The 12,614-nt window shown below is 41.2% G+C and overlaps 2 protein-coding genes across 2 annotated transcripts; one reads left to right on the plus strand and one right to left on the minus strand.

The window, feature by feature from the left end:
- The first annotated feature begins 247 nt into the window (after positions 1 to 247).
- Positions 248 to 7,005, plus strand: rars2 (arginyl-tRNA synthetase 2, mitochondrial). The gene is made up of 20 exons (XM_062410852.1): positions 248 to 392; positions 557 to 630; positions 1,158 to 1,260; positions 1,632 to 1,715; positions 1,804 to 1,904; positions 2,012 to 2,067; positions 2,428 to 2,511; positions 2,796 to 2,872; positions 2,958 to 3,116; positions 3,233 to 3,339; positions 3,520 to 3,615; positions 3,835 to 3,895; positions 4,286 to 4,362; positions 5,102 to 5,226; positions 5,422 to 5,489; positions 5,570 to 5,679; positions 5,928 to 6,023; positions 6,103 to 6,177; positions 6,448 to 6,511; positions 6,804 to 7,005. The coding sequence occupies exons 1-20, from the start codon at positions 357 to 359 to the stop codon at positions 6,888 to 6,890; spliced, it is 1,740 nt and encodes a 579-aa protein (XP_062266836.1). The 5' UTR covers positions 248 to 356; the 3' UTR covers positions 6,891 to 7,005.
- Positions 7,006 to 7,340: 335 nt separating this feature from the next.
- On the minus strand, positions 7,341 to 10,841 carry slc35a1 (solute carrier family 35 member A1). The gene is made up of 8 exons (XM_062410853.1): positions 10,622 to 10,841; positions 10,190 to 10,370; positions 9,385 to 9,544; positions 9,103 to 9,255; positions 8,937 to 9,003; positions 8,591 to 8,767; positions 8,366 to 8,500; positions 7,341 to 8,099 (listed from the first exon to the last, which is right to left on the minus strand). The coding sequence occupies exons 1-8, from the start codon at positions 10,824 to 10,826 to the stop codon at positions 7,972 to 7,974; spliced, it is 1,206 nt and encodes a 401-aa protein (XP_062266837.1). The 5' UTR covers positions 10,827 to 10,841; the 3' UTR covers positions 7,341 to 7,971.
- Positions 10,842 to 12,614: the final 1,773 nt, after the last annotated feature.

Consider the following 12,614-nt stretch of genomic DNA (forward strand, 5'->3'; position numbering starts at 1 on the left):
TTAAATAAAACATTTCATCTCTGTTTATTTTATTCTGGTTGAACTGTTTATTCTCCTCTGATTTCTTCATGTAACGGTTTGATCCTCGTTGGGAAATATGAGGCTCTGCTGTCAGTCCAACCAGGTCTGTGATTGGCCATACGCAGTAAACCCCGCCCCTTTCCTGTGCAAATGTTTCTGAGTCGGTGACGTTACTGGCAACAAAGCTTGTGATTGGACGAGCCGACCGGAAGCGCTGCTGCCGGGCGGAAGTACACTGGCACACATTGCTGCAGCCTGTGAACACAACATGAGCGGATTTTACCTAATGTTTCTCAACGAGGATTAAAACCTCGTGTTCGCACTTTGTAGGAAACATGGCGAACTTCTTCAGGAGAAGAATCGCAGCGAAGGTAACGAGGCCGAACGTCCACAATGACAATGCTAACGTGCTAATGCTAACATGCCTGTGACCCTGGAGACAAATCAAAACAAGAATGGTGTTGAGCCTCGTTCTGTCATTGACTGTGTGTGTGTCTGTGTGTGTCTGTGCGTGTGTGTGTTTGTGTGCGTGCAGCTGAGCAGGACCCTGCAGCAGCACGAGGACGTGTTCACTCCAGCCCTGTCAGCTGTTCCTGTCTTTAAGAAACAGTTAAGTGTCTTTATTTATCAGTTCTTTATCAACAAAGAACAAACACATCATGTGCAGGGAAAGTTCACACACAAGATCCTGGGGTTTGTGTTACGACTCAAAGAAATACACAAGCATAAAGTGTGTTTTAATAGCATTATTTAAATTATACTTTTTGATAAATACATGTCCTCTTATGTTTGTTTTTGAAACACTGTCAGGATTTCAATATTTTAACTATAGCCCTAACCCTAACTGAACTCTAAATAAATAAAGATAGAAGCACTTCAAATTATAGCTGTACTCTTAACAATAAAGATAGAAGCAGTTTGAGCCAGATAAGGCCTTCAAACAAATGATTTATAAATAACCCTTGCTGCGTAGTGTTAATAATAAATCTTTTAATTGTTCTAAATTCTAACTTCTGTTATTAAAGCATAATTCCCTTCACTGCACTCAACATAAGACAACACCCTGATGAAACATGCAGTGTTTTATTTTGTCCTCTCACCAGTTTATTAAAGCTTGATGATCTCGTTCTCCTCAGGAAGACGGCTGACTTCAAACTGTCCATCAACACTCTACGAGCCAGTGGAGTATTACCGTCCAGCGGAGATGTTCAGCTGCAGGCGGAAGACTTTGCCGCTCAGGTAAGATAGATCTCACAGGAATTATGGAAAAGGGAGAAAGCAGCATTACTACGTCTCTACATTGTAAACACTCGCATTTCAGCCCATATTCCCCGTCTATTCTTTAATTAAAGGATATGTCTAAATTCTTCCCTCAAAGTACATTCAATGTACAATGATGTTAAGCAGAGGAAAGTGTATTTGCTTGATTCGCACATTATTGCATATTAATATTCTGTTGATCAACAAATGTATTATTATAATTTCAGTTTTTGTGTCTATATACCTCTGTAACATAGTGTTCACACAAGGTTCCACAGTCTTGGCTCTTTAAAGGTCACACATTAGACAAAGTGTTGTTTTTAAGTTGTGGTTCTTGTTGTGTATCTCAGCTGAAGCAGGACAGCGTGGTGGAAAACATCTCTGCTGATCGAGGGATGATCAACTTCACAGTCAATCGCAGGCTTTTTGTGGAGGTGTGTGAGCCGACATTTACACAGTGATGGGAAATAGTCTTTTTTTGTTTCTGTTGTTTCTAAAATCCTCCTGCTTGATTTGTTTTAGAAAATGTTGGAGCCGTTAGAAAATCAGGACGATACAAAGTTTGGTTTAAATAGTGAACTTTTAAATAGTCTCAAGAGAGGAACAACATTAGTGGAATACAGGTATGTTTGTCTTTGTGTATTTTCTTTTGTGTATCTTCACCTTTTATATATGAATGAATAATTTTATAAAGATTCTAACACACACAGGTTGTGTTCGTTTGTTGCAGCTCTCCTAACATCGCCAAAAAATTTCATGCTGGACACTTGCGGTCGACAATTATTGGTGAGTTAATTTATTCTGTAACTAAAGCCAAATTAGCAGTGAATGATCCATATGTATGTGATGTGAGCTACACTGTGAACTAGAGCTTCATTGATAAATCAGCCAGTATTAGGTCATTGCACAAACATCACTATGTGTCAGCCGATCTATTGTTTGACCATCAGGGGGCAGCAAAGCTAATTTTTCCAAGAGTGAAAAGTCTGCTACTTGTATATAATTTGGTCATAAGGCTGAAGAACAAATGACTTGAAACCTTAAATGAAAGAATATTACTACAAATGATCGTTTGTTCTAATTTGAACTTCCCGTTTTGATCTGACGACTTTGAATAATTATCAAAGAAATGAACCCCCTCTCCAGGTAACTTCATCGCCAACCTGAAGCAAACCCTCGGAAACAACGTCATTCGAATGAACTACCTTGGAGACTGGGGAATGCAGTTTGGTGAGTAGCTCATGTGCAAACTAGAAGGTCATTAGACCACGGCCCAGCACCCGGCACACATTTGAAAAGCTCATAAATATCAGTTCCCTCAATTCAATTTTTTTTAATTCACAACCCATTTGTCATTCCCCTGGAGAAGGGTGAAAATGTCAATAACAGAAAACACTTCTCTCAGGGATAAAGAAAGTTTAAAAATAAATCTGACTTTTTCTGAATCCAGCATATTAAAACATTGAACCAGTATCATAACATCCCAGATGTTAGTGTGTCCTCTTTGATTTCAGGTTTGCTCGGAGCTGGGTTTGAACAGTTTGGATCTCAGGAGAAATTAAAACAGAATCCACTGCAGCATTTGTTCGAGGTGAGTTTGCATGTGAGCAAGATCCTGTAATGCAATCTAAAGAACAGTGCATACTTCACAAGCCAAGTGACGTGTCCTCTTTCAGGTGTATGTCCAAGTGAACAAAGAAGCAGAGCATAGTGAGGAAGTGAAGCAGAACGCCAGAGACTTCTTTAGACAGCTGGAGCAGCATGACAGCCACGCCGTGTCCCTGTGGCAACAGTTCAGAGACATCACAGTGAGCGAGTATCAACACATTTACAAGGTACAGCCAGCCGCACGGCACCGCAAAGAGTTAAATCTCCAAAGTACACACTTAATGGGAGAAATGAAACAAAACATAATTCTAACCTTTCACAAACTGAAATCTGGTCTTTGCAGCGTTTAGGCGTCCACTTTGATATTTACTCCGGGGAGTCCGAGCACCAAGGTCAGGCCCAGGAAGTGGTGCAGCAGCTGCGGAGTGGAGGCCTGTTGAAAACCTCAGAGTATGTGACAGTATGTGATGGTTTCTGATCAGGAAATGGGGCCAGAAGTGTTTGTTTGTTTGTTTGTTAGCAAGAAGATAGAGTCTAATGGTAACCTTATTTTTCTTCTAGTGTTGTTTATAAGAATATGCACCCAGCACCGATGGGAGTTGTATTATCACACTGTATGTGTTATTACAGGAAGGGAACGGGTGTAGTGGATCTTTCCCCTGATGGAGACGGGAGCAGCGTCTGCACGGTGCTCCGCAGCGACGGCACAACGCTCTACATCACCAGGTCAGTGCGAGTCATAGTCCCTATCCTTTACAGAATAGTTTTTCAGGCCTGGAGAAAGCTATATCATAAATATATATCATAAAAACCGAAATTCTACTATTGGTTTATCTCTTTACTATCAATTATCCAATAAAGGTGAAAATAACCCCAAAAAGATCTCTTGTCTTAACAACAGTCAACCGTGCAGCGTTAACCTCTTTTGCATTTTCTCCATTCCAGAGATCTGGCTGCAGCTGTTGACCGAAAACAGAAGTACCACTTTGATGAGATGATTTATGTGGTGAGGACTCTGGCTCATTCACCGTTTCACTTGTTCACCTCTGTCCTCTAGTTTAAAGAGAACTTCATACAAAGCACCAAACACATTCATCTACCACAAAAACGACTACTTTTCACAGCAGATGGAAGTGATGAGTAGTTAGCGTGACAAACTGTGATACTTATATTTTAGCCACAATGAGGTCAGTCTCCCACCCTGGTTTAACTTCTCTAGATTCTTGTCTTTGTTTATGTGTGAACGTAGAAAACACATCATCCAAGTGAAGATTTGTTCAACTCCCTTTCCTCTTGAAATTCGATTATTATTATTATCACTGGAGTTTCTTGCTTGTTTGCTTTTACACGTCAATCACTGCTGCGTCTGTATTTCTTTGTCTTTTTCTTTTGTAAGACGGATAAAAGTCAAGCGACTCACTTCCAGCAGTTGTTCCAGATTCTTCTCGCCATGGGTCATCCTTGGGCGGAGAGGTAGCAGGAGAGACACCACACATCACACAGACATTTTATAATTTACTCATCACACTGACGGAAATACACAGTAACTTTATAAAGAAAGAAACTTTACACTCAAATATTGAAATACTGGGAAAATTTTTCTTACTAACAAGTCTATCTGCACTGTCTGTAAAACAGCTAGAGCAGAAATTAAGAATGGAATGAAAAGGGAATTCCTTTTTGGTTTCATAATAATTGAATCCGGACTCCACCGACAACAGACCAAAGATTTAATAAGAATCACTTTTTTCTGCTCTAGAAGAGTCCGAGCTGTGAAGGTTTCACCACATCCTAGACGGTGAAACATATTCACTCAGTAAATACAGTTTGTGCTTTACTAGACTATTTTATATACAAGTTATAGATGGCTTGTTTATAATATAAGAGACTCTACATGCTCTACACAACATTTCAGAGGGAAATCTACAAGTTTTTTACTAAACTACTTTTATCTGACGGCTTTGGATAATTGAGATTTACAGAAAAATTGATTTAAATTCACAATGTATATGATTAACTTATAAAACATTCTATGTTGGTATAGATCAAAGTACCCAGCAGTGTATGAATGACCTAAAATCACTCTTCAGTCATTTTCAACTTAAAGTTTCCGTATACATTAATAATAATAACAATTCTACTTTTAAGTTAGTATTGTTACAGTGTTGTATTGTGTGTGTCTCGAGTCATGTGTGTACTTCCTGCTCTGCAGCTGTCAGCACGTTTCCTTCGGCCTGGTGCGGGGGATGAAGACCAGGACCGGTGAGGTGGTGTTTCTGGAGGACGTGCTGGACGAAGCCCGGACCAGGATGTTACACAACATGAGCCAATCAAAAAGTCTGTCAAATACATTAAGGGATTTATTTCTATACAAAAATCTGTTTGCATGTGTCACAGGAAGCATGTTAACATTAATATATTATAGTAGTAACTCAGATCTTCCATTTGACATTTAACTGCAACACCTCAAATTTAAAGATGGATTTACATATTTGTGAATGATGTAAATAAAGTGACAACAATTCTCCACAGCAACAAAGGAACTGGACGACCCAGAGGACACGGCAGAGAAAGTGGGAATCAGCGCCCTGATAATTCAGGTGAATTAAACTTCACATCCACTAACTCTGTGATCTAATGACAGACAGGAATTTATGGATTTTTCATTTCTGTGTTTCAGGACTTTAAAGGTCCCCTGTACTCCGACTACAACTTTGACTGGGACAGGATGCTGCAGGCACAGGGAGACACGGGCGTCTTCCTCCAATACACACATGCTCGACTCTGCAGGTCTGTATCTGTTCGCCGCTGAAAATAGTAAAACACGGAATATTTGCATTCTGTTGTGCTGCATATTACTCCACTGGCTGATTTCAGTTGCTAGTTTTTTTTTAAGGTTTGTTTGCAGTTTTGAAAAACACAATATCAATCTTGCATGACATCCATATTTAAAAATCCCAACCCACTGAAACCAGAAACATTTGCATGATGGATTGAACCTGTCCGATGCCAACAAGACTTGTTTTGTGTTACTGCAGTTTGATCCGGAGGAATGAAGAAATGGATGCTGCGACGTTCGACCCGTCTCTTCTCCTCGAGCAGTCGAGTGTGACCGTCCTGCAGCACCTCCTTCGGTAAGCAAACCACTCCTCCATCACCACCATCCCCTAAATCCGCTGCACCTTTAACAAACCACCCTTTGTTTTGATGCAGTTATGACGAGGTGTTGTATCAGTCCGCCCAGGATCTCCAACCCAAACATCTTGTCAACTTCCTGTTGAAGCTGTGGTAAGGAGCAGGATTTGTAAAGCTTTCACTTAGGAAATCGAAGTTTTGCTCTGTTCTCCTGAAAATATCTTATGATATTTAATTTTGTAAAACAGACCAGATTCTATTTCAAAGAAAGTTTTCTCTGAATTCTGAGATCAATTTTTTTTATTCTAAACAAAGGATAAGTTTCTCTCAAGTAAATGCAATTTGCTTCCATATTAACATGCAAACGTGTAAATTCAACTGTGTACTCCTAAGTATTCACGTTTTTACTTCTCACTCTTCTAGTCACCTGATCGCCACAGCACACAGGGAGCTACCGGTGAAGGGAAGCCCTCAGGAAGTTGCACAGGTAGACAGAGACATTTGTATTCCTTTAAATGCACCATCATGTAACGTAATACAACTAGACTGGCCCTCATGCCTCATACCAATAAGTTGAGTCGTTTTTCGAGATCCTGCAAACAACCAAACGCAGACGAAAACACAAGCTTCTCTGGAGAGACAGGCTTCAGGATTTGGAAATTCTGATAAATGTTGTGATTCAAATCATTCATACATTGGGTTTAAGATGGAATTTTGCCGAAGTTTATATTTAAGATATTTTAAATCATGGTTTCTTTTCATGTGTTCCATGTCAATAGGCGAGATTACGTCTGTTCAGCAGATCCTGCTCAGTCCTGGCCAACGGGATGAGGGTCCTCGGCATCACGCCGGTTGATAAAATGTGAAATGTGAAAGTACATCAAACGATAACCAATGTTATGTCACTGCTGCAAGTGGCTGTAGATAAACTGTACTGTAAATAAGAGCCTTACCTATTAAAAATAATCTTATTTTTAAAAATTGAATTCAGGTTCCTTTTATCTCTCACTGGGATTGTGATCAAGTAACAGAGTTTTTATATTGATCATTGTCCACATCTGTAAAAACCAGAGCTGAGTGATGTCATTCACAGTTGATGTAGATGACAGAGCTCCGACTGGTACAAGTACACAGAACCAGTTTACTAAACTCTAAATGGAGTAACAGTTTGTTTTTTTATCAACAGGAACACAAAATGTAAATGAATTTCATTGATAAACTGTTTAAGGGAGATAAGAGAAGAGTTTTATTGACCATCCACTCTAAGGAAACCCTGTCAGCTCATTTGTAAACAGTCAAAAAGTTCAGAGGCACTATTTGTTTGTAACATATTTCCATTGAAATTTAATAAGAGCTTTTAAACAAAGCAGAATCCAACACAGATCTGATACGAAAGACACGAGACAGTGAAGATATTAAACATCACACATGCAACCTTCTCTTCCTCCTTTCCATGTTTGTTCTCCTGTGGCTTGGGCCTGTTAATAATCAGCATCATGTGGTTATGAGTATAAGAGACTAACACAGACTAATTCAAATAATAACTGTTAGATGGAGTTGTGATATTCAAACGCCTCTGATAAAATACATAGAGGCCCCAAAGTAAACGTGTCTATAGTTGAATCATTTCACTCCAGCGTGGTTGAAGATGAAAACAAGATTTCACTGATTGCTTGCCATTATTTACAAACTTTACAAAATAAACTAATATGAATTTGATTTCAAAAATAATAAAATTGAAAAAAAAACACTGATTTCTGGTGAGCTGGATTGAAACATGGAAGTGGCGCGAAAGCTGTCGTCTTCGTGATGAACTGAAAACGGAGCGAGTCCAACCGAGTGTTCATTTGACAAACAGCTGGATCGGCTCCCTGATCCCTGGAGGGCGGGAGCCTCTTGACCTCCACACCCCGTCCAGCACACCTGGTCCTGCTGCAGCTCGGTGACTCACACAGTGATCAGTTTCTGTTTGGACTCTGCGTCCTTCTGGCTCAGCTTGGACGTGTCTAGCTTTGGAAGTCCATACAGGTAGATGGAGACGCACACGAGTAAGGCACCAGAGGCAAATGTGATTGCTGCACAAGAGCGGGAGAAAAAGAAAAGAGTAAGACGGTTGTAGGACATGGCGGCACAGACGCGCAGGGCCGTCAAGAATTGTTTCCTCACTCAGATAACTTGTTTAAACATTGTTTCTCTCCTCCTCCACACACTGTGAACCGGTTCAGGATAGATTCATCAACAAATAATATGCACTAAACACACACATTTCCTCATCTCAGAACAAGCTGGACCAGAAAAACGTTTCTCAGCCGTCCATCTGTCAACGTTGGGGTTAACTTACTTATCTGTAGGCCGAACAAGATGACAGATGCAACAGTGGAGATGACGATGGCGGCCGCAGCGGAGAAGCCTTTCATGATGTTGTCTGTGTACTTCACCACCACTGACGTGTACAGACCCCCCACACTGGCCAGCACTGACAGCACAGACGGAAAAGTGTCAACCGAACAATTGTGAAAAACATGTAAATGAATAGAATAGCATTCTCTGCTTTAATCGAACTTACACACTACAAAGCACACCCAGGGTGTGTAACCGAAAAAGAAGCCTTTTTCCAGAACGTTTTCACCGTCCTTCATGAAAACTCCCATCAGTGTGACCACGATGCCCGACAGGTACATCTGTATGTTCCTCACCCACAGAGACGTGTCGGAGCTCTTCAGCACCTTCTCAAAGTAAACACCTTAAATCAGAGCGGGAACACAAGTTAGATCCAAAAAACACACAAGTCTGAAACCAGACGGCAGGTAAATCACCTCCCATGCAAATAAAAACACGTCACTCAGCCACTTCAGTTTCACATTTGAATGCACATCACACAGTGCCTTGAGAAAACTCGTGCTCACAGTTACCTGCAAATCCAGAGCAGATGACCGCAACGGCGATGGCCATGAAGCCAACTAAAGGATTTTGCTCGATCTAGGGAGGGGAGACGTAAACATGAGCCACCCGGTAATCACAAGCAGCATCCATGACGGCGGGGGTCACATGACACAGACAGTGATGTGTCACCCGTACCTGAACTTTGGTGGCTTCAACAGGCCTCCACTGTACGAGGGTGACGCCTCCGCAGAGCATGAAGACAGAGAACCACTGCAGCCGGCTCAGAGAGCGGTTCAGCATGAGGACCGTGCACAGGGCCGTGCACGGGATCTTCAGCTGATAGGTCACCTAAACAGAAAAACACAGCTGGAGTCAAACTACTATGTGTTTTTTATATTTATAACAAGGGAAGGAGGCCTGAAAGTTTCCAATTGGATGAACACTGTACTTTCATTTGAACATCATTCAAATCGCTACCTGATAAACTGCAGCATCGAGGTTGCTCAGGGCCAGAAAGGCCATGTTGTTCTGAACTCCGTACACGACCGAGGGCACGCTCAGCTTCAGCAGCTCCTTGGGGCTGTAGAGCACGTGCTCCACGAGGGCGTTCTTCAGCCTGCTGAGGCTTCCGGTCTCTCTGGAGGAGAAGACGTGAAAACAGACCATTAAAAGGAGGAGAAGAGGAAATATGGACAAACTTAAATTAAATCTAAACACATGTGTAGTGTTTTAAACATCGAATTGTTGTACGTGTTCCAAAGTGGATGACAAAAACATCTAGCATTGTTTTGGAATTGTTTTCCTCAATTTCCCAGAGAATAATTCATGGATCACATCAAATTTGATCTATATTCAGTTTCTATTCTTACATCAAGCTGATTCTATATTAATTGATTTAAATTAGATTGTTTTATCAATAATAATTGGCTTTTACTTTTGCCCTTGACTTTCCTATTTGACAAATGTGATTGTTTATTTATGATTTCTCTTAATGTTTTCTTTAAATTCTTTAGTCGGATATATTGTAAACGAGGTAATAGTACTATTCATGTAACTCGATAACAGTTACATGAATATTGGTATTGAACATGTATTAGTCCCTAACTACAGTATCTGCCCCCAAACCCCCCAATGGAGCAGGCTCCACTTTCTACCAAAGATGATTAATCGATTAACCAACAGCTGGCAGATTCATCAGTTTTGACAATAACAACAATAGATTCCATGTTGTGTACATTGTGTTCGGCTCCCCGGGTTTGGAGTGAAGCTGGCGGACTCTTACTTTGTCAACATGCCCAGGCTCAGCACGAGTTTAATGACCTCGGTGATGCACACGGCGGTGGTGGAGAAGTACAGGTCCCCGGACGAGATGGTCCTCGTGTACCGCAGGACCACCGTGTACGTGGCCGCCACCAGGGTCATCACCGTCAGGCAGTACAGCTTGAACACCACGCTCACGTTCTCTGGAGGAAACACGGGAGAGTCACTGACGAGCAGCTAACGGGACTCATCCTCCATGTTCGTAGCGGGACCGACGACAGGCTCCATCTTTACTCATTCGACAACAGTCACACATCACCGACGTGTGTCAGCGACGTGTAACCGGCACATTGGAGACATTGTTATTTCATTTAAAGTCGTTTTTGTTGCCGACGTGTTGTTCTCCCCTCTAAGCTAGCTTCAATGCTAGCATGTAGCCGCACGTAAAACTCACCGACGGCCATTGTGTCTGTTGTGTGTCCGTCCTGTAGGGAGAAGGGGTCGGAGTCCTGCTCGTTACATGGCGTTAGAGCCTCCACAGGCACGCGGGGCTGGTCCGAGGTGAGTTCGCCGCCGAGGAGGAGACCGGAGGAGGAGACCGGAGGACGACCACCACCCCGCGAGCCACTGAGGAGGTTCTTGCCTACTTCTCCCAGCATGCTCCGCGGGTCAACAATGTGGGGCGACAATAATAATTTAAATTACATTTTTCAAAACACAGTCACAAGGAGTTAAGAATATTTTTTAAACAAATAATTGGAATTATTAAAGGTAACATGTCAAAGACAAGAATAACATTTGTTATAGATAAAAAAAAAGGCTAAAAATTTTAATAAAACATTATGATGATGTTTTATATTGTTGGTAAGATCAGAACTAGATCAAAAGTAAATGAATACAAATAAAACTATTTCTCTGTGGTTCCCTTTGTCAACTCCCCAACTCCCTTGTTGCACTCTCCCCAGTTTGGTCGACTTGATGCAGCTCTCAGTAATGACCACAGGAGGGCAGCACAGTTCTCCAGAAGAGATGACGTATATTCAACGACGCTGGCGCAGAGGGGCTGAGGGGGCTGCCCCCTACTGGTGAAGGACTACAACTGCAGGGCATTAAAAAAAAAATCGGAAATAAACTTTCACCTCATTTTCTAGGTGTTAAAATTTGAGAGTAGCATAAATGGCCCCGGATAATAAAGATAGTGTAACATTTTTTTTTTTAAATACTGCATTCTACAGTCAATTAAAGTACTTACATATAACAATTAATATGCAATGTAAAAGAGTATTTCTTTCAAGTTTTATTTTACTTTAAGTATAAGGTGGAGCTCATTTCAACTAATTTATAAACAGATGCATATTCTTATCTATGATAAGACGTATTACTGGTAACTCCCATAAAATCTGTTATAAAATCTGATCTGGAACTATAGCTGCAATTAAGTGCACATAGTGGATTTATAGGTGCAATATTTAATTGCTTTATCAGCTGCAGATTTAATTCATGATTTGTTCCGGGTTAAGCTACAGAAAGGTGAATGTGTTACCTGTACAGTCTGCCATCATACATAATAAAACAATTCACCGTCGATCAAAGCCATCGCACGATTAATTTGATATAGTGTTGCCCAAAAATCAAGATACAGTAAAGCTGCTCTCGGCCTCTTAACATCACAAAATAAAAAATAAACTATTTAAAAATCAAGTAACAGATGAAGGTGTATTGTGAAAACTTTTTTGGGAACTTGGGATTCGAGATTCAAAAGCTTTTGGTGCTGATGTCGGTGTTGATATGTTAAAAAAGAAAGACACTGGAAAATGTCCTTACCCTTTACTCTGGAAACGACTTCTGTCTCAGATTTATACAAAAATATCAACCTGTTCTAAGACTGGTAATATAACTGTGACACCAGGTTTGAATTATTCCTACAGATCATGAGGGCGATTATCAAGTTTCTGCAGAAGTGTTACAACAGGACAAACTGTTCAGCTCATCTAAGCCCGTTCAAAGATTAGCATTGATGAGGGTGATTCGGCCTCAGCAGGAGGTTCAAACAGAGTTAATGTCCTTGAGGGACGATAACGGACTATAAAGGCAGCACGGCCTCATATCAGGATCAACCTAATCACGATTGCAGCAGACTCTGTGGTAGTAGAGGTGTTCTTAGTTCTGCAGCAACAAGGACGCAATGGAGAGATCATGACTGTACTTCTGTTTTTCAGTAAGCCACAGACGAAACCTCAGGTGAACGTGGGGGGGTGCTAGAAGGACGAGAGCTGGTGTTAATGTCTGTAGCTCATGAGAACAGGAACAGTAGCCGTCAGCATCTGGTTGGTTGTTTTCCTGACATCTTTAAAGACCCTCACATCTAATCAGCAGGCAGATAAGAGACACTCGGGTTCATAACGTCGAAGCATCAGCGTTACGTAAAAAATAACATTTCTTCAGCT

Source organism: Platichthys flesus, chromosome 18 (genome assembly GCF_949316205.1).
Source record: "Platichthys flesus chromosome 18, fPlaFle2.1, whole genome shotgun sequence".
Classification (NCBI taxonomy): Eukaryota; Metazoa; Chordata; class Actinopteri; order Pleuronectiformes; family Pleuronectidae; genus Platichthys; species Platichthys flesus.